This window comes from Anoplolepis gracilipes, chromosome 17 (assembly GCF_047496725.1).
Source record: "Anoplolepis gracilipes chromosome 17, ASM4749672v1, whole genome shotgun sequence".
Classification (NCBI taxonomy): Eukaryota; Metazoa; Arthropoda; class Insecta; order Hymenoptera; family Formicidae; genus Anoplolepis; species Anoplolepis gracilipes.
This window is the reverse complement of record NC_132986.1, coordinates 7,114,382-7,135,521: the sequence shown is the minus strand read 5'-3', so window position 1 is coordinate 7,135,521 and position 21,140 is coordinate 7,114,382. Positions and strand designations below refer to the sequence as shown.

General features: G+C 31.5%; 2 protein-coding genes across 4 annotated transcripts in view; both read right to left on the bottom strand.

Annotated features, from left to right (window-relative positions):
- The window catches only part of LOC140675425 (beta-1,4-N-acetylgalactosaminyltransferase bre-4), a 103,515-nt gene extending 94,292 nt beyond the window's left edge, over window positions 1-9,223 (bottom strand). For 2 of the 3 annotated variants that reach the window (XM_072909897.1, XM_072909900.1), the window contains exon 1: window positions 5,305-5,907. The gene's annotated coding sequence lies outside the window, so the exon portion shown is untranslated. Of the gene's footprint in view, window positions 1-5,304; window positions 5,908-7,379; window positions 7,430-7,731; window positions 7,810-8,281 lie in introns of those variants that run through there. The other variant, XM_072909901.1, reaches the window with a different exon arrangement.
- A 2,161-nt stretch (window positions 9,224-11,384) lies between these two features.
- Window positions 11,385-20,350, bottom strand: LOC140675371 (sperm flagellar protein 2-like). Its single transcript, XM_072909749.1, has 10 exons — window positions 19,819-20,350; window positions 18,652-19,524; window positions 17,376-18,288; window positions 16,733-17,025; window positions 15,652-16,401; window positions 14,484-15,253; window positions 13,378-14,088; window positions 12,749-13,022; window positions 11,942-12,271; window positions 11,385-11,648 (listed from the first exon to the last, which is right to left on the bottom strand). Exons 1-10 carry the CDS (start codon window positions 20,083-20,085, stop codon window positions 11,385-11,387), a joined length of 5,445 nt encoding a protein of 1,814 aa, XP_072765850.1. The 5' UTR covers window positions 20,086-20,350.
- Between the last annotated feature and the right edge of the window lie 790 nt (window positions 20,351-21,140).

Sequence of the window (21,140 nt, the reverse complement as noted above, 5' to 3'; positions counted from 1 at the left end):
AGGCTGATATGTTCCTAGAGAAAAATTGGCGAGAAAAAAAATAAATTGAACAAGAAATGTTAAAAAAATAACTTTTTTGAGAAATTTAATTGTTATTATAATAAAAATATATATATGTAATTACATGTATAATATTATTATTATTATAGTTATATACGTATATGGTTCTTATAAAATTCATGTTTAAAATTATAAGAAAAAAAGAAAATTTTGTTTGCTGAATTTTGTCATTATAGGAGTCGATTATAATGCTTTTCACACCAAGAAAGTCCTCAAGTCTTGTCAAGACTAGTTATTCACGAAATTAATTTACTTCTCATAAGAACGTGGCATAGCTCCTTCAATCGCAATGTTGTAATGGCTCGCAAGAAGCATCAATTATACCAAAGTGTCGAGCACTACATCTGCGAGAAATAACAGATTGCAGCGTCCGTCTTTGTCACGTTCGCGAATTATGTCAAATTTCCGGTTGCGAGAACAGTGTCATTAACAAATGATTCGGCAAGGCCTTTTGTGTATACTAATTGTACCTACAAAAAAAAAAGATAAAAAGACTGTTCAAAAAAGCAGAAATTGGGGGGAGAGAGATAAGTTCCATAATTAAGTAATCCTATGTCGAGGCAAACTTTCCTTGTCTCTTGGTTCGACGCGAGTCAGTTCTCTTCGACGGAATTGCATCCCTGATTAAATTATGTCGAAGCAACCGCGGAAGCGAGTTCTCTCTAACGACGGAAACAAGAAAACAATATTGATCCACTTTACTCACACGACGTTTTATATTGTAAAAGAAACAAATGCGAGAAACAAATACTTTAAAAACTATTTTAAGCTTTTGAAAATTTTAACAATGCTGTTATATATGTTATATTGTCCTAGAATTTAACAAGAAAAAATAATTCTTCATTATATTTTTATGTAATTTGAATATATATATATATATATATATATATATGTATACATAACTCTGTATAAATAATATACATACAATATGCATATATATATATATATACATATATATACACACACACATTTAAGTATATATGTATATAATTTTTTTGCCCTTTATAGAATACATATGATATATTATAACCGTCAAATAAAGAGTTGTATGTATTATTAAAATAATTTATATATTAAAATTTATTGCTTGAGAAGGAAATCAGTAGATAAAGTAATATGATGCACCTTTGTGAAGGCCACAAGCAATTAATTAGTTGAAAATATAAACTCTCTCGATGCTACCATGAAATATAGCGGGCAACGTTGTGTATGTATTTGCACATGTTAATATTTTCATTCGCTTCGAGCATTTTCTCTTATGCTTATTTTATTAAAAAAAAACTATATTTTTTTATTTTAGAGAAATATATAATAATTCATCATTCGTCATATTATAATAGCTTGTTAAAATGTAAAACAGAACGCAATTTTAAAAGCAGACATATGTGAAGGTAATAAATAAATGTAACTAGGAAAACAAAATGTATGAATGCTTTAATAATATTTAAGAAATATATTATACTATTAAATAAACTATATAAATTACTAAAGATACCTATGAGTTTCATCATTGAAAATGACTAAAAATAATATCAAATTGCGAAAATAAATTGACATTTTCTTACGAAAAAATTCTATTTATGCTCTGGAAAATAATAAAATTCGAATTTCTACTTCGCATTTTCATGTTATTTGAACCACACGGTAAAATCAATGTTAAAATCATATCGGATATATGAAAGTAATTTGAAAAACCAGAAAAAGAGATATGGTTAGGTTATCTGAACCAATTTATGTACATAAATACGATTATTGGTCAAACAATAATCTGCAACATATAAATGGCCGAGTATCACACGATTTGCGATTGTATCGCGATCGTTCGAGAATCGAGAGAGAACTGATCGTAATTGTATTATATTTCGAGATAATATCAAAGAGAGATCGATGAGAAACATTGGGAAACGTTCAGGTATATGTACAATACCAAACCTGGTGTTCGATTCAGACAGCTTCGATAATATATAATCGAGACAACCGATTAATCATAGCCACGTGCTCGATAACGGCCGTTGTTTCAACGATCTTCTGAATGATTTCAATACATTACGTGCAAGCAACTATAACCGTGACGTTGTCACGGTCACCTATCATGAAAGCAATCGCTTGTTGTTTCGGCAATGAATGTTCACCGATCGTAACGAGTAACGTATCTAACAATTATTCAATTATGCCGCAAATAGAATATATTTGTTCGTGAAAAGACCTTACTACGCTTATTTCGAAAAATCTTGATGCGTGAAATAAATTTATTAAAACAATTATGAAATTCTCTGCATTATTATTTTAAAATAAAGCACAACGAATAAAATAGTTAACAATTATTCATTTATGTTGCAAATAGAATCTATTTGCTTACGAAAAAACTTTATTAAGCTTATTCGAAAAATACAAAAAAAATCGTGATGCGTAAAATAAATTTAATGAAACACAAACACTCGCGAAGTTCTATCTGTGTTATTTTATTATTAGAAAGTAAAACACAACGGTAGTAAAAACAACCGGCAATGTAAATTTAATTTTTAAACAAAATCAGAATCATGTTACTACGAGAAGTATAAACGTCAATATGCAAAATCACAATACAAAGAAATTATTTTTATTATTTTCCCGATTTCTATCTCGACAATCCTGAATTTTGTTGTGAAATTACAAAATTACTTTCTCGTTGGGAAGATACGAAAATAAAATTTCAATCGAATATATTAAATCTTTCCGATATTATCTCCGAATATCATATCCGAGAACTCTTAATACTAAATATATCAATAAGAGATAAAATTATGCAATGTACATTTTGTTTTGCGCAATAATATTCGCGTAAAATTTATCAGATTTCACTGTTTACCTCCCGTGCGAAAAGTACGATCAACCACATACCAGCAATAATTATCACTGCACGTTGAACGTAACTAATAACTCGTGACATAATAAAGTACAATTTGCTGCAAAATTCAAATCATCGATCAGCTGGTTCAAGAGAGGGAAAGAGGAGGAGAGAAAGAAAGAGAGAGAGAGAGAGAGGAAAAGAGAGAAAGAGAAAGAGAATTAAATTTGTCATAATGTATTGAATCGCATACATAATGGCAACACACCGAGATTATAATCGTCGCAGAGATTTATAGCACACATTAGCATACAGAGAATTCGTCTCATTTTATGCAAAAAGCAGGCAGTATTGTATTTAAAATATATACATGTATGTATACATAAATACACATGTGTCGGATATTTTCGCGCTTTATCCATATATGGAATATATCACGCCTAATGCATATAATTATCTCTAATAATCACTAATCTATCTCGTCGACCAATTCCGAATTAACCGAATTGAAGGAAAAAAAGAAAATATTAAATATTAATTGAAAATAAAATTTTATGAATGTCGCAAAATGTATAGAATTTAATTTACAAATTTTAGAAGTACAAAAAAATATGTATATAAAAGAATTTTATATATTATAAATTAACAAAAAAATATATCTTTATAAACTCTGTCATTTTTTAAACTAGAAGAAAAAAAATACATATAGTATCTCTTTCTCTCTCTCTAGTGTGGAAATTTCTACGCTTTATAATGCTTAAACTTTCTTAAAAGTATTTCTCTAGAAGAGCGAAGTTTTTTGCTATCACGGACGTACTTCAAGCCTCTCTCAAATAAACAAGAGAATGCTACTCGCTATTCTTGATGAATAAGGAGGGTAAGATTCATTCTCTCGGTGATGAGGCGAGAACTATTTTTTGCAGAGAAAAAAGCACAGGACGCACTTTCCGTCCCCGCTCTGTCGACTTTTATCGATGCGTGCGCTTAGTCTCCGTAGGTTAAAAGCGTTCTACCGCGCATTTAGGTCACTGTGCACATAAGGGCGTTTGTCTATTGTTTTTGCACAATGCACAATTTCGAATTTGTAAATTTTATAAAACGTTATAATCTATTGACGTTGTCAACGGGCATTAAAAGTTTGATTTGTATTCATTATTAAAAGTTATCTGCGCGACTTGTTACAGCCGTTTCCACTAATAAAGAGGACTCAATATATAATATGCAATAATTTAACAATTTTAAAATACGCAATTGCAATTTTATTCTATACATATTTTTGTTAGAGATAATTTTTTTGTCTTAAATAGAAATGATAAGATTTAAACTTTTGCTCGACAGTTTATCCCGCAATTGTAAGAAAAGATAATAATTAAAAAAAATTTTAAATTAAAAAAAATTAAAACAATATATTCCATTTTATCAAAATTTTTTTTAACTGTTCTTTAAATACAATTCTACTGTATAAAAATGTAAATGTATATAAAGATTTGCTCCTGAAAACAAGCTGTTATATTGTATAAACTCGAAATTAACAAACTGCACGACATTGAAACTACAACATTTATTACAATTTTCCACATTTGCGCATGCGAATGTGCAAAGTTTGATTTCAACATGTCAAAAGTAATTGTGTCTAGGCACATTTATACACAGACGAGCATGCAAAATTACAACCCCGGAATTTCAGAGTCGCATTCGGTGGGTTAATAAGCAACGAATTGCAGAGCATTCGCAAACTTGTTACTACAATTTCATTAGTCCATGTTGTGCATTAATGCAAAATACGCGATTTGTGTAGTTTCATATGTGTCGTTAAACGAATGAATCGTATAATTTCGGTGCATTAACTTTGCTGCAGTATTAATTCCGAAAACAATACGGTACTCAAATATGTGTATGCGAGCGTTTAAAACGTCATTTTTAAATCTTGACAAATCAGAGACAGAAAGAAAGATATTTATCACTGTACATGCAAGTCAAGATTGATTGATCGATGATTTCTGGTAGAAGATGAGATAATCATGAGTTAGGTAATAATAATAATTGTGTATTACTCTTATAATATTTTATATCAATCATCATTTTGCTCCTATGCAATATTTATATTATATATATATATTTATATATATATATATATATATATATATATATATATATATAATACTCTAAATATAATACTTGTTTAAATATTTCGCTGAATATTAAAAATTCCCGAACTGTAGTTCAAGACTAACATCATAAGTAATATCACTTGTAATAAAAGTGCCTGACATTTCGTGAAAGAATTCCAAGTCTTTCTCTCTTTCTCCCGATTGCGATATCTCTCGCCGCCGGCTGTCACGTGAGTGAGCGTGACGTAATCTCCCGCGACCGAGATAGACATATAAACAACAGGACATCCAATACTGTACACTCACTTTTATTGCCGTGCCGATTTTTGTCGATTCGATGCCAGCCACACTGTTTCTCCTCGACGTGGACACGCAGCATCCAGGCTCCATCGACAGGAAGACGTAGACGAGCGTCACATTCCAAGCACGCGAGATGAACGCGCCGAGGTCGCTCGTTGGTTGGCACTGTTCGTCAATTCAGCACTCGCGATCGCGCGCGCACACGAGATCGAACGAACGGGAGTAAACACAGTCGGAGGGACAAACGGAGGGAGCCACGTGATCGCATCGAATCGGGTGGCGCCGTAACTGTTTGCAGCTTTCGCAACCCGGCTTTGATCCGCGAGGACGCGTTTATGATTCGGGCGCGCCGCTTCTCAGAGTTCGCTCACTCATCTAACTTCACACTCTTCCCCTCTTATCGAATCAACGGCGCGACCCGACGACGACGATGACGAATCGACGTTGCTGCGACAGGCATGTTGACGGTATGCGGGTAATGTTCATCGGACAACGGTCACTTGTCCTGCAAAAACGGGAAAGACGCAAAACTCATCCGGACAAGTCCACCGCGGAGGACATCTCGTCGCGAGACTGTCGCGACTGCGAGCGGGCGCCAGCGTCCGCAGCGGCGCCGGTGGAAATCTGACGCGCTGATTGGTGAAGGTATCGCGGTCGAGGGTCGTGTGGCCGGTGAGCCGATCACGTGGCGATATCTGGCGGCGTCGGCGGATCTCTCGCAACGTCGGCGAAAGATGAAAGACTCGGTTTATGGTAAACTTGATTTCGCGAATGCTCTTTCATCTTCCTCGGATAGAGAAGTATTCTCCGGAAAACGAACGCAATACTATTCACTGTATTTGGACAGCGGCATTATGATAATAATGGAAAAATACTCTTGAAATAAAAGAGAAAATATATCTTCCCTCAAAGTGTACTATTTTATTAATTTCCTAACTCAATTTCTCAAATATATTCAATTTTATTTAAAATATTTTATATATTTTTTTAATTCTCACATTATACGTCATGAAATAAATAATTAAATATTTGCTTTACCAAAACTGATAAATTGCCTTAATAAAATAAAAAACATGTACAATTATTACATAATCGACATTTATAACAGAGAAATAAATTTCATGTTTAAAGACAGATGTAGAGAATTAACAAAATTTCCAATTTAATTTAAATATTTATATTTAAAATTGTGCGATCTATTGAGTGCATGGAACATTCTATAAATTGTGTAATAGTAAAGCTTCTTTATATAATGCTGGATTTGTTAATGTCAATATTTATCATAATTTTTTAGAATTGTAATAAATTAATTTTATATTTTATATTTAGTGCTAAAGCTAAGCTATATTTATTAATTTATTTATATACATTTATTTATATATATTATATAAAATTTAGATAATTCTACCTATTATATACATAAATATGCTACTGCATATACAGTTCATTGCACGTCAGTTTTTAACGTCCCGATCTGAATACGCCAAATTTTTGCTCATCATTTTAGTTTTAATTTTATAGTCGTTTGATACTATTATCGTTTTTTTTAGACGTGTACGTTCAGTCGTCAAAAGTCCCAAATACAAATAAATCAAAATAAAATAAAATAAAATAGAAATAATTTATACGTAAAATACATAGCATGCATTTTAACCCTCTGACGGTGAGTCATTCTGTATCTTTAAATATGTTTAAAACTCTTTTATAAAACTTTTATACATATATATGTATAAATGAAATAAATATTTCATGTATGTCTTGCATGACATTGGAATAAATATCATATATTTTTATTTTTTCTTCAATTTTTTTATATATAAAAATACAATAATATATTTACTTTAACAAAAGTTTAAAAATAACAAATAAAGAATATAATATAAAATTTTATCTTGGAATGTAATACGTATATAAAAAGCAATTCCTCTATGATTTAAATTTGATCCAGAGTCCACATGCATACGGTTATCCCGCTGTCCGAAGGGGTAAAGCAACGGATTTATTTACAATCTACATGTCCATCTCTACAAATATCTACAAATCCGTTACTTTAATAAAACGAAAGCTTTTTAGTTACTCACCGATACTGATGCGCAACAGCGGAGTTGTCTTGATCATGTAATTACGTTGTCTGTAACATACAAATATAAAATTACAGTAGGCTTAAAATAATTAATATTCAAGAACATATTATTGTACTCGCTGAATTTTATTTTCCATGAGTACAATAATAAGCAAATATATAAATGTTGAATAATTTTATAAATAATTATTCTAAAAAATTATTTTTTAAATAGAGACTTTTATAAGATTTACATAAAAGTTTTTCTTTTTAAGTCTCTCGTTTAAACTATTCAAATAAATAAATCGAATTAATTCGTGTACGTGATTTATAATAATAATTAATATACAAATATTAATAATAACACTTACCCTTGGGTTGCTCCGCCGATGCAGGATGCCTCTCCTAGGTCTCCTCCTCCTCTCAGATTGTGAAGGCGCTACATTGATCTATAACATGCAAATAAAAGATTCAAATTGTAGCAGCGCCAAAAATAATTAATATTTTTAAAAATGATTATTGTACATATTAAATTTTATATTCAATATATATAATAATAAGCAGATTAACAAAATAATTTTATGAATTTTGAAAAAAACTCGATTGTCTAATAACTTTTTAATAACGCTAATAATAAAAGCTATAATCTTCTAAAAAGTAGACATTTTTATAAGATTATAGTTTTATAGAAAATATTTTTTTTTTATAATTTCCTCTTGTTTAAATCATGTAAATAAGAATTAAAACAATTAATTGCTTAATTTAAATCGCGCATATTTATAAATAATAAATTAATAATATATAATAATAATATTTAACATATAAATCAATAATAATATTTAATATATAAATAGAATTACTAATAATAAATAATAAATTAATGTACAGTAATAAATAATTATTAGGTAAATAAAAAGTTACCACAGAGTTGCTCCACCGTTTCCCGATGCCTCGCCTAGGCTTTCTCCTCCTCTCAAATTGTCAGGCTCATCAGAATTTATTAGTTTACAGACGCGATATACTTTTTTAAATTTGTTTAAACGGCACAAAAGTAAAATCGCGCAATATTTTAAACCATACAAAAAACGCGCGATAATTTGGACGGCACTCCCGCACTTTTACGCGCGATACTTTGAACGGCACTCCCGAATTTCGGAACGATCGAAAATCCTATTTTATCACGCACGAGAATTATACTTGAAATCGACAAGTCGCGAAACTCTGAACAAGAGTTAAGTCCGAAGCGGAAGAAGACGAAATCGATCGAGGGAATCGATCGCGAATGGGATTCGCTCGATTCTCGTCCGACTCAAACTCATTAGGCATGATCTCGGATGAGCAATAAGCATATCATGTGGACTGTCTATCATACAGACAGTCCACATGATACGTCATAAGGCTGGTAGACGGATCAAGAGGGAACACTCATTTCATAAATGTTCAACAATCTGAACATTTATCAATTGGATCGGACCTCTTTACCGAGCGTAAATTATGACCTAAATTCTCCAGTTGACGTTCTCAATGCGATATCTATTGCTGGTAGACAGTGCATAAGAAAAGGGACCCACCAACGATTTATTTCAACAACAACCGACCGAACTCTAATCTCATTTAGTCGGCATCAAATACAATCCTTGACACAATTTCGTAACCGAAATCAAGATATATGAACGGAAACACGACCGCGATCGCGATTACGAGACAAATACCGCGCCGTCACCAAGGCCGAATATATTATTATTATATTTACGTATTTAGCAATTTAGATGCATTTTAACACGTTAAGTTTTATCGCGAAGAACGTTTACGACGCACTCGACCTCGAGATGACCGAACGCGAACGAGAGACGCACGTGCCGGCGCCAGCGCCGGCGCCGACACCGGAGTAAGAACACGTGCGCACACTACGCCTGCCCGACTCAGAATGAATGGCTTACCGCTATCACGGATCACGTACGCGGCGCTCTCTCCCCTCTCTTACTACGCAATGTATAAGTCAAGGAGAGTATGCCCTTTCTCTCTCTTTCTCTCTCTCTCTCTCTCCGCAACAAAACAGTAACAAATACACATTATACTACGTGCTATTTGACACATTAAAATATGTACAGCAAGTAATTCTAAAATATACGAACATTTCTTAATTAAATAATATTATTTGATGCATTTGACGCGCTTTAACGCGTGAAACGTAATTACGAAATATAATGTGTAAAGTACTTTAACCAAAACAATTTTATGACTTGCTATGTACGAACTGTACAACGATTGTATTTTCTCTTATTACATTCATTATAATGAACATACATAGTAACAAAAATTATGTTAATAATGTTAACTATGTTAGTAATGTTATTTATGAAAAATAGAAATTTCTATTATGGACATACGCATATATTTATAATTAAAAGTATATTAATAGTGAAAAATATGTAGGAAAAATTTACTACGTATAAATGTAATACAGAAAACTTACAGATTATAACTATTATTATAACTATATCCTATTATAGAAATTTGTCATGTAATATTAAAATAAATATTCTCTCTCGATTATTTAAATTATTTTTTCTTATATATTACGCGTGTGTTTGTCTTTTTCTCTTTTATCAGAGAAAGAAAGAAAGGAAAAAAGAACAAATACTCTATTACTTTATTCTATCATTATTCTTAAAAACATTGATTTATTAAATACTTTAATTTATTATAATATTTTAATATTTATCACAAAAATATATTTTATTATATATACATGTATGTATGGTTATTATTAATTTTTATATTTAATTTATTCGATTAAAATATAAATTTTAATCTCAATAAATTATAAATTTTATATTCAACAGAATTTTTCTTTTTAATTCGCAATGACAGCTGTTCATGATACGAACTAAACACAGCGCGTAGAACAGAATCAATTGGCATTGTGAAAAAGGAACAACAATTAATTTCGAGATTCGATTTTACATGCCTTTTTGAAAAAGAATAATATAATATAAAATAAAATATAAAAAAGATAAAATATAAAAAAATTAGTAATATAAAAATTTTTTTTAAAAATAATCGAAATAAGAACAGAAAAATAATTTATATTATTTAACCATAAAGGAAAAATAATTTAACAGTTCAGTTATGGCTTTGGTGTTAAAAATTTAACAGAATTTCAAAATCACAGTCCATGTTTTTGGTCTGACTAAAAACATGGTTATGAAACGATTATCGATTCTGATTCCAGTCTGGGTCCCTGATTAATATCAACATATTTGATATTAGTATGTATTTAATTCATTGCTTCATCCATTCGCGTCAAAAGATATAAATAAAAAATTATAAGTTACTTGTAATTTTATAACTAACAATAAGTAAACCGATTAAAATTATTGAGTTTCGCCACTCTAAATACACACACAATAATCTTACAAAGTTTGTAAAAGTTATAATATTTGTAAACTATTTTTGATTGTTATATCTCCTGCATGTGAAAAATTTTACTTGTCAAGTGTCAATGATTCGGAAAAATCAACATGATATACATTACATATACATACATTGTTTATTTTTCAAAATGTTAATTGTAGAGATATAAGTACATATTTGTTTTCCAAGCTGTAACTCAATAATCGAATTATTTCAGGAAATTCGTCGGGATGTCATCGTCAGATACGCGGATATTATTCATTACAAACGTAAAAGCTAAACTCAAATTAAGTACAAATACAATCAATGAATATTTTTATAGATCTATTTTATAAAGCAAAGATAAATGTAAAAAATAATTGATTTTGTAAAATTAATTATTATACTGAATATTTTGTACTTTATATTAAATTAATATTAATAAATAGTCTATTATGGACATCAGATGATTTATAATTTGCGATAATATTTATAAAGCAAAATTTTACGAAAATATTAGAGCGATATAATATTCAATTAATGATCAGAAAAAGAAAGTTTTATTTATATTCATATAACCATAAGTTTATCTTTCATTCATACTTGATATTTTTAATATAAACTTTCGTTATGTTGTTACATGTCTGTCTTTTAGAATGTTTCGAAGTAGATCTGTCATATTTTTTGAGATAAATTTGCTAGAAGCACAGAGTAATTCGTGAATAAAACTGTGATTTAATAAACGATGAGATAAAACAAGATCTTTATTGTCATTAAGCTCTTCATCTCTCAATTCGTCGTATACGTGCTTTATTCCTTCGCGAAGACTCATAGAGGTTTGAAAAAGATTCGGCTGCGATACAAGCCACGGTAAACACGTAGACAAAACCGTCTGAAAAAGAATCATTCGAATAAAAATTTTAAGTAAAATTTTCACTCTATATATATATATATATATATATATATATATATATATATATATATTTGCGTAATTTATATATATTATCAATACGATTTTTTAAACATTTATTTGTCTAATTCAAATGTTGCTTCAAACTTCAAATTAAAATTTAATACAAATTCCGTTTCAAGTTTAAATTTGATATTTCTGAATGCAGTTTTTTTGACAAAGAATAAAAAGATTGTTTAAAATTATTCGCGAGAGTGTTAAACAAATAAATTTACCAGGCAAACATCTCGTGGCAGCCAAAAGATCACTTGTTCATCTTGCTGAATTATATCGTAATCTTTGAACTCTTCATCAGCTGACGGAGCTGATACGAATGACGGCTCGTATTCGTGTTCGTCACTGAATACCGATAAATCTTCTATAACTAAGTGTTCTGCTATTTCTTCCGGTGGCAAAAGCTCAGCCGGATCTATCTTGTCAAATCCGTTTAACTGTTGTATCATTATTTGACGTTTCGGAGGTAGATCATGATCGCGAATTTTTTCAAGCATAATGACAGCCTTTGCTATCCTATTCATTATGTGATCGATAATTTCTCGCACTACCTAAAATCAAATATATTGCTATTTTTATTTAACAAAATTAATTTTTCTTCCCAAGTTTCTGATGCTTTTTTTATATTTATAATGTAATATAATTAATGTATATGTATTTTTGTCATTTTTTCAACAGTTATATATATGATTTAATATTCATACTTTATTTTTCTATAAAATAATATTCTTAATCATTCATCTTATTATCTTAATTATTAATTGCTATTTCAAAATAAATATCTATAATGTTTAGTTATAAGTTATAAGAGTTATATAAAAATTATTCTTTACTAGTTATATAAAGAATTTTCAACATATTGCAAATATTCTTCATATTCTTGTTCTGTACTTCTCATTTTAGTATTTTAGTATATTTCTTATTTTATATTATTGTATTGTATTTATTTAATCGCAAAAAAAACACAACAAAGTCGACTTCAAACATAATCGCAATAAATTAGTTTTAATATAAGTTTTATGAGTTACTTCGTTAGCCTCCTCACGAAGATAATCTTGATTTAATAATAATTCCTTATCACGGCGCTTTTTCTCGACGAGCTCAACGACGTATTTCTCACCTTCTACTGCATCGGTACAAACCCTGGTACCCATGGCAAGAGTAAACGCTTTTCCAAGACCTTCGCGAGGATTCTTATCCTTGCAGAAGGCCAACAACATTGCAGTGTAATGGATTGTGTTTCCATTTACCAGATACATTCGACAAAGAAGTTCCTTTGCCAGCATGAGTCTCAGTAGCGTGCTGTCAAAATAATCTCGCAATAAATTTTTTGAGAATAATTTATTCATAAAAATATTATTTACAAAAAAAGCGAGAATTTTATGAATTTATAAAAAAAATTAATTGGAAAATTGATTGATAATACTTGATACGATATGGAAGATTAATCGAAAACAATTAGCGAAAGCAATTAATGAAAAATCGCTTGAACAGAAAATAGAGATCAATTTCAATAAAAAACTTTAATAAAGAATATGTTATTCAATTTCGTTTTCAAATTGCACGCGCGCAAAATTAATTTTTATTTTAATTAATTTTACGTTCAAAAGGTTTTTATTTTGTCCGACAAATTGTGCTCGATGAGTTTTTTACTTACCCAGAATCATTTTCACCCGCTTCTATAAAGTTGCTCTTTATATTCGAAACATGCTTGTCTAATCGGACTTCCTCGCATAACATTGCCTTCATTGTCTCGTAATCGAGGTCCTCGTCCAAAAGCTTTCCATGTAAGGTGGAAATTTCGAGAAACCATAACGGCGTGGAGTGGAACTGCTCACGGGTGATCGTCTCCTTCAGCTCGTGATCATGCATCCTAAAAATCGCTCGCGTCTTCAAAATATCCTGATGCGATGGCATAGGCAGATCCATCGCATACACGATGAACTCTCGCCACTCGATGTACTCTGCAGCGGCGAACAGTCCTTCGATCAGTTTCTCGATATCTGGAGGTCGCAGTTGTTGCCAGGCGCATGGCACGAAAGGCAGATAACAGTCCTCCTCGCCACAGGATACCAGATCCTGGAGAACGTAAATCAGGGCTCGCTCACTTATGGTTCCGCGTGGAACGATTCGTCGGAAAATGTCTATCAATCGACCAAGTTGAACCATTCGGAATCGCAAAGGCGAAGAAACTTCTTTAGTTGGGATAGCGAATCGCTTAGGATCTTCGGGGAACATCAAAACGTTTGATCTGACTATAAACTGATCGCCGTCCAATAGTAATTCCTGCTGAACTGGTATTTCTTTTTCGATGGCAAAGCAAAAGACGTTCGCCATTTCGTTGATACTTTCGATTTCGCGTTTGTATCTTAAAGAAAGCAATATATACATCGGGTATTTGATTTCTAAATTATAGTAAATAAACAATACTGCGATATTTAATATATTAATTAAAGTGTATACTGTTAGTACTGATACTAGAATATACATACAACGATAATTTAGCATCTTAAAATTCAGATAATTATAATTATCATTTATTATAAAGAAATTGATTTTTATGGAAAAATTAATTTTGATAATTATTTTCCATTTAATTCAGAAAAGTAGATTAAATACTATGCAATTCTGTAATGGATACAAAGCACATTTGCAAAGTATTTATATGTTTCAAATTTATGTCTCCATAAATTCAAACTGTTACATTCGTTTCGCAATTTCATAAATTCTAGTTAAAAATAAATGATTATTACCAGCACCAACCTTTCGATGATGTAATGGTATACGCCATGGAAAGTTTCTTTCATGATGTCTAAAAGAAAGATTATGTTGAATCGAGCGGCTGCGTTCAGTACATCCAATCTCTGATTAATACGATCGATCTCAAACAGAACAGCGTACTGCCATTCCTCGATTAGATCGCGATTTCTTTTCGCTAACTTGGTAAACGTTGAATCGGGCGATACATTTCCGATACTTTTGCTTTTATTGTCAGTCTTTGGAATCGTGGTTTTCTCTTCCTTTTTCAGCATTTCCAACGTCGTGGAGGAGATGGAATCCACAACATTCCGCACTTGTCGAATATTATCCTTAATAATGTTATAAATAATACTCTGGTCAGGATCAAAGCTCTTGGATACATCGATCAGCAAAGTTTCGATCTCAGTTTTGAAGTGATTCATATTTATGGCTCTACGAGCGGAAGAGTTGATTGATTCAATCTTTGACAGCGTTCGCTCTTTATTTTCGAAGGTTTCCAAAAGAATATCTAACGCGACGTGATCAAGGACGATTTTGGAGAATCGCGATTCCTGCAGAGATTTCTGCAACATGGAAATATAATAATCTTGCAGAAGTTGCATAGTGTCGACGAATCTGTCGACTTCCGCTTGCAAGATTTCAATGTACACATTGACGAGGACCACGGCTTCTACCGGAATCCACTCATTCCGAAGAATGCGTTTTCTCTCTTCTTCAGCTTCGTGTCTTCGCGCGTCACACAAGTCCCATAATTCCATCCGGAAATCGTCTACCTAATTTAAGAAGTTTTAAATTCTCAACAACGGAAAAAATATGTATTGTTTTTTTTTTTTCATCAAACCACTAACTCTTCTAAAATAAAAATAAATATTGTGACAGAAGCTTTTTTAATTATTAAAATAAATTTGAAATTTGATTTTCAAATTTGATTTTTAAATTTTTAAATTTTGATTTGTGATTGAAAAACTGATTTGATTAAAAAATTGAGTTTAATAGCAAATTCCATTCTTAATCTTCTCCACACGCTTTATTATGTTATTATTTTATATTTAGTAATATTTAATTATATTGACTGAATTTTTATCAAAATTAAAAAATTGCTATCATTTTTAATACGTATATAATTTTTACTGGTATACTTGATATTTTGATTTAAAATTTCTGTACTTACTCGGCAGTGCAGCTCGCATTTCATGTCGGAGTCATCTTTGAGGTCTTCATCGATTTCATTAAAGGCACGATGAAAATCTTGCAGTAAAACTTGCCGTTTGTCGGGGCGTTCGATGAACTTTCTCAAGTTCCTTAGGACAAGATTCTTATAGGGCAGAATGGCTGACGTATGCATTCTCTTCAAGGAAAGAATCTCCTTTACATTCTCAACGTAGGCCTCTTCAATACTTTGCCAAAATGTAGCCAAGATTTCAAGTAAAGCTGGTGGTTGGAAAAAATTTATCCATTGCCAATCGTCTTCTCCAGGTTTAACATAACTGTTTGCTAGTTGCGTTTGAACTTCCGGTTGTATATCGTTACTTTCAGCTTCGATATCTTTCTTCTTTTCGTATTTCGAGGTTTCCCACTTAGATTTCGGTATTAGACATTTAATAACGACTTTTGAGTCAACAGGAAGTCTTTGTTCGTCATGATCATATATCTGTTTCAATTTCTTTTGAGGGATGGAACCCGCGATAAATTCGGCTAACTGTTTCAAGGTCGAAAAATCGAGAATGTTGTAGAAAAATCCGTATGCGATACCTTCATTAGCGTAATATTCGTCCATCAACGTAGCATCGTCGGGTAAAGGTATGCATGGCTGATCTTGATTGTTTATTGCTTTTGATTTTAACATTGCTTTGACATAGATTGTCATAAATGTCGAGGAGCTATCTTTTGTTCTGGAAATTGGATTCGGCAACAATCTAGACTGCCTATTAACATTTATGTTTTATTAATTGTCTGTATTTATTAACTTTGTAAAAAAGTGTTCAATATTTAATAATCAGTGAATTATTAAATAGACATTAATGTAATTTGACAAGATAATGATAAAGTAGAATCCATTGCAATGTGATATATGAAATTTACTAATAATTTACTAATAATAAATTAATTTGAATATTAATAATTGAATAATAATGTCAATTTTTCGCACAAAATTATATAATATTATTTTTATCTTTATTATTTTTTGTATTATTAGTTATATATAAAAACACTTTATATGTATATAAATATTAATTCTGACATGATCGGACGTGCCTGCACGTTGTAAATGTGTCTTCATCACCCTCAAATACAACTCTGGCTGATGGAAGATCAATGTCCTCAATGTTGTTATCAGCGAAGTTAATGATTTTGCGATCGGGAGGAACCTCGCGTCCTGTTAATGCTTTCTCCAACATTGCCATCTGTTCATACGTGTTAGGATAATTTATTAACGCCCAACCTTCGACGTCTTTTATTCCTCTTAGATATTCAATTAGTATTTTCGTATTCAATTCGTCAGAAATCGGTTCACCCAATGTAAGAAACTCGTAAGTCCATTTACCTAAATTTCACAGATAGCAATCAAATTCATTTTGCAATCAAAAATAAATAAATATTTTTTTAACAATTTTTATTATTTTTATAAAATCTAATGACCAATGTCAATCACTAGAAAATTAATAATGTATTCAGATGTATTAATACCATTTATTTCTCATAAACTGAATCTGTATAGGTTCAATATGTCTGTGTCTATAATAAATTATATTATTATTATAAATTACGATTCTAAAATCAATTCAATGATAACATTATTAATTATTTTATCATTGATAGATCATTTATCTTATCATTGATAATAAAATTATTAATTGATTTTGATAGCTTTTCTTTATTTTAAAATTTTTCTACCTATATACGCAGTGTCGCTTAAAACCGGATCCATGTCGTCGTAAGGTATTCGTCTGGGTGTCTGCGTTTGTTTTTCTTCAGCTGCGCTCTGCTGGGACGTTGCTACCTTTGTTCTTTCGATCTTTTTCTGGTGACGGTCCTTCGAATCGCCCATCTTGTCCTTGGTCTCCAATCTTTTGATGTCTCTTCTCGTAGTAGAGACGATGTTTAAATCAATATATTCTACATCAGCCACTTCTCGCTTGTACCTCTCCAAACAATGATTAATCGCATCTTCCATCTTCAGTAAACGAATTCCGTTGTTCTTTAACAATTCTTGCAGCTGTTCGTGTAAAGTTGGATTTATTATCCCCGAGATAACGGCCGCAATCTTGACTCTTGGTACTGGAGAAGGTTCACTCGGATAAGGATACAAGATCTCCAGTAATCGATGAACAACGTAACCAAGCACAATGCGACCTAGCCTGACAACTTCTTCGTCTTTTTCTTCTTCCTTTGACACGAATTGATCCCAGGGCGAGCTTAGATCTCGATAACTGTCAAAGTCTGCGTCAGCCAGAGATCGACGTTCTAGTTCTAGCTTCTGTTTTTCCTCAGTTTTTAATTTCTTCTCGATTTTTATCTCTTCTTTGCTTCTTATTTTTTCTTCATTTCTCATTCTAACTTTATTCTCTATCATATCTTTACTGTTTGTTTCTTCTTCATCTTCTACCTGTTCGACGTCATCGAGATGATCTACGAGTTCGAATATCGGTTGATTCTTCAGAAACGATGTTTTCCATTCATTCCAAATAGAAGAAGGAATATGATTATTATTCGTGTGACGATAGTTAGCGATCTTTACCGCGATATCCGCGAGATCTTCCATGATTTTCAAACAAGTGCTTCGATGCTTCTCCTTTATTCTGCGCATCTTAAAATCAAATTAGATATTACACATATTACGTAGTAGTGTAATCATTTCTTAAAGATATGTGCCATTATTAATTAGAATCGTAGAAGCGCAGTGCGAGATGTTAATAGCAATAGATTTTAATTAATGATAATATAAATTAAAAAATATAATTGTATTACTACTGTGAAATTTCCAAGTGTAAAACATTTAATTAATTTACAATATTATTAATTATAATTTATTTCGCCCTATTCTCGTATTGTAATGTCTTTCTTGTTTCTTTTCTCGTTGTGTTGTATACTGTGTTATTTTCATATTCATCTTTTATTCTACCATATCTCCTTGTCATTATTTTATAATTATTTACACATTGTCACTCACTTTTTCCTCGCGAATTTTCCAACGAAGCTCGCGCATTCTGTGATCTTCCATTTCTATGTCCTCCATCTCCTCCTTCATTATCTCTTTACGACGAGCCTCCTTCAATCGCAGTTCGTTCTCTCTAACATTCAGCAACATCGCATCAACAATCGTGCGATTCTCTACAATTCTATTCCTCAAATCTCGCACCTCACACAGCTTCCTCATCATCTGTTTTTCGTAACGCGACTGGTCTAACACTCGTCTGCCGAGAGCTTCATCGAAAGATCGATCTTGTTTCATCAGTAATCGTTCCCAAGCCTCTGTCATCATCGTCGTTTGTATTTTCTGTTTAAGTGCGTTGGATTTAGCCGCTTTTTTACTTCGTTTCTTCAGCAAGTCGGTATATTCCGCAGCAGCCGCGGGATCCGTGATACAGGACATATCTAATGACTTTTTTTCCGGGCAACATTCAATCACGCGGTATCTCTTCTTCATCTTGTGAGGCGGATGCTTGCGAGCAAACTCGTCCAATAACTCGCTCTCTATCTGTTTCTCGTCCAGTAACTCTTCCGGAATCAAATGTTCAACCGGCTCGACTATAGGATATATCATGAGAGCTTCGAATCGTTGACGTTCTCGTCTGCAGGCTTGCGTAATCGCCCAAAATTTATTCCTATGCCAGAGAATGGTATCGGTCGCTTCAATTAATGGCTCGGAAAGAGGATGTTCGGATGGGTGATAGGAAGGTGGATCCTCAGATACTTTGGAAATGTCGAATCTGTTCGGCATATATTTTCGCTCTTTCTGAAGGGCGATGAAATGCAGCCGATCCTTACCTTCAAGACTCAGATAAACTTTATAGTAGAGCTGGAGAGCTGCTGCACCTTTACCCTAAAGTATCCTTTATATAAAAATAAGTTCAGCCTTTGAAAGAGATAGGTAAATTAACAAAAATTGATAGAAATTTATTTATCTGCCTGATAGGAATAACATTTATATATCTAATGAAAATATAAAGTTAAAGAAATAATATGTGATTTTTGATGAAAATAATGTTTACTTGAAATCGATTAAAAAGATTTGTTGAGAATATATCGTATTTTTTAATATAGTGTAATTTTAATTCTTTTAAATTATTTCTCTCCTTCTTGCATTCTCTATTCCTTTTCTACGAGAGATATGTACTTTAGAGATCTCGACGATACATTCGTCACTCAGCGTAACGTTGATGAGCTTTAGCCAGATTCGTAAGGTCTTCAGATTCACCCTGGACAGAGCCGGGTCCTGCGTATGAACGATGGTGCTTAATTGACTGCTACTTATTATATCGTAGCTGTGCAGGATCTGGGCCAGCAAGGTGCCGTCTCTGGTGTAACGACCGAACATCTCAGGCGTGAGATCTATGATTACACCCAGCCTTGTACGCAACCATTCCTTCAGCGCATCGGCCATTGTCAGGAGTTTCAGCAACTTCGTGAAATTTCCGATATTTCAAGACTGGAAATTGCGAGACGCGCGTCTCCGACGTTTGCGACGTGGCCGAGGCATTGCGACTTGACAATTGCGAGCGATGCGAAATTAGCATGTATATAATACGCTTAATCGATTGCTGAATTATTTTCTCTGAAAACCTGAACAAAACGTAGAATTTAATAATACTTGCATATTTGTATTTTTTATGTACTTTTCAGACTCATGATCTTTTCAGATATTTAGGTTCATAGATTTAAGATTAATAGATTAATAATATTTTTATAACGTAATAATTTTATAGCTCTTTTCGTATATTTAAAAATTTTAATATTTCCAAGAATTTACATATATTTCTATTTATTTATATTTGTACATATATTGTTAAATTTTACATTTATGCAATTAATATCTGAGTTCTTAAATTTTTGGGCTTAATTTTTAACAATATCTCTTCGTAATGAGATCTGAACAATCACTAATATTCGCGAAAAGAGAATATTAATATGGTAACAAGATACATACATATAATAATAACATAGTATAGTAACAAAAACATAAATATACACAAGAATATAAAAATATATAAAGTCAATTATTAAAATAAAAACAATAAGCATTTTTATCTTTGCTAATATCGATGAGTTAATGGTTGCAAAAAATATCGCAAAAGTAAAACAAAAAACATTTGCTATTAATTGATTATAAGATAAAATTAACGTGATTATCTATCTTGAACCCAATGAGATGTTATTTTTCGATATCTTAATCTAATAAAAATTTGTTTGAGAACTTTTCAATCTCTTTCTCTCTCTCGCCAGCCGATAAATGGAAAAATATATATTATTATAAAAGATAGAAGAGAGATATGCTGTAAAGGTGGGGAAACAACTGCAGAAAAAATAAGAAGCCCAGGTTTCATATTTAGAAACATCAATTTAAATAACCAATGATTTTCATTCACATACAACATGTGGTATATATATCTCCTTTAATATTAAAAATTGAAACTTATAAATCATGCATATAAAAAGTGT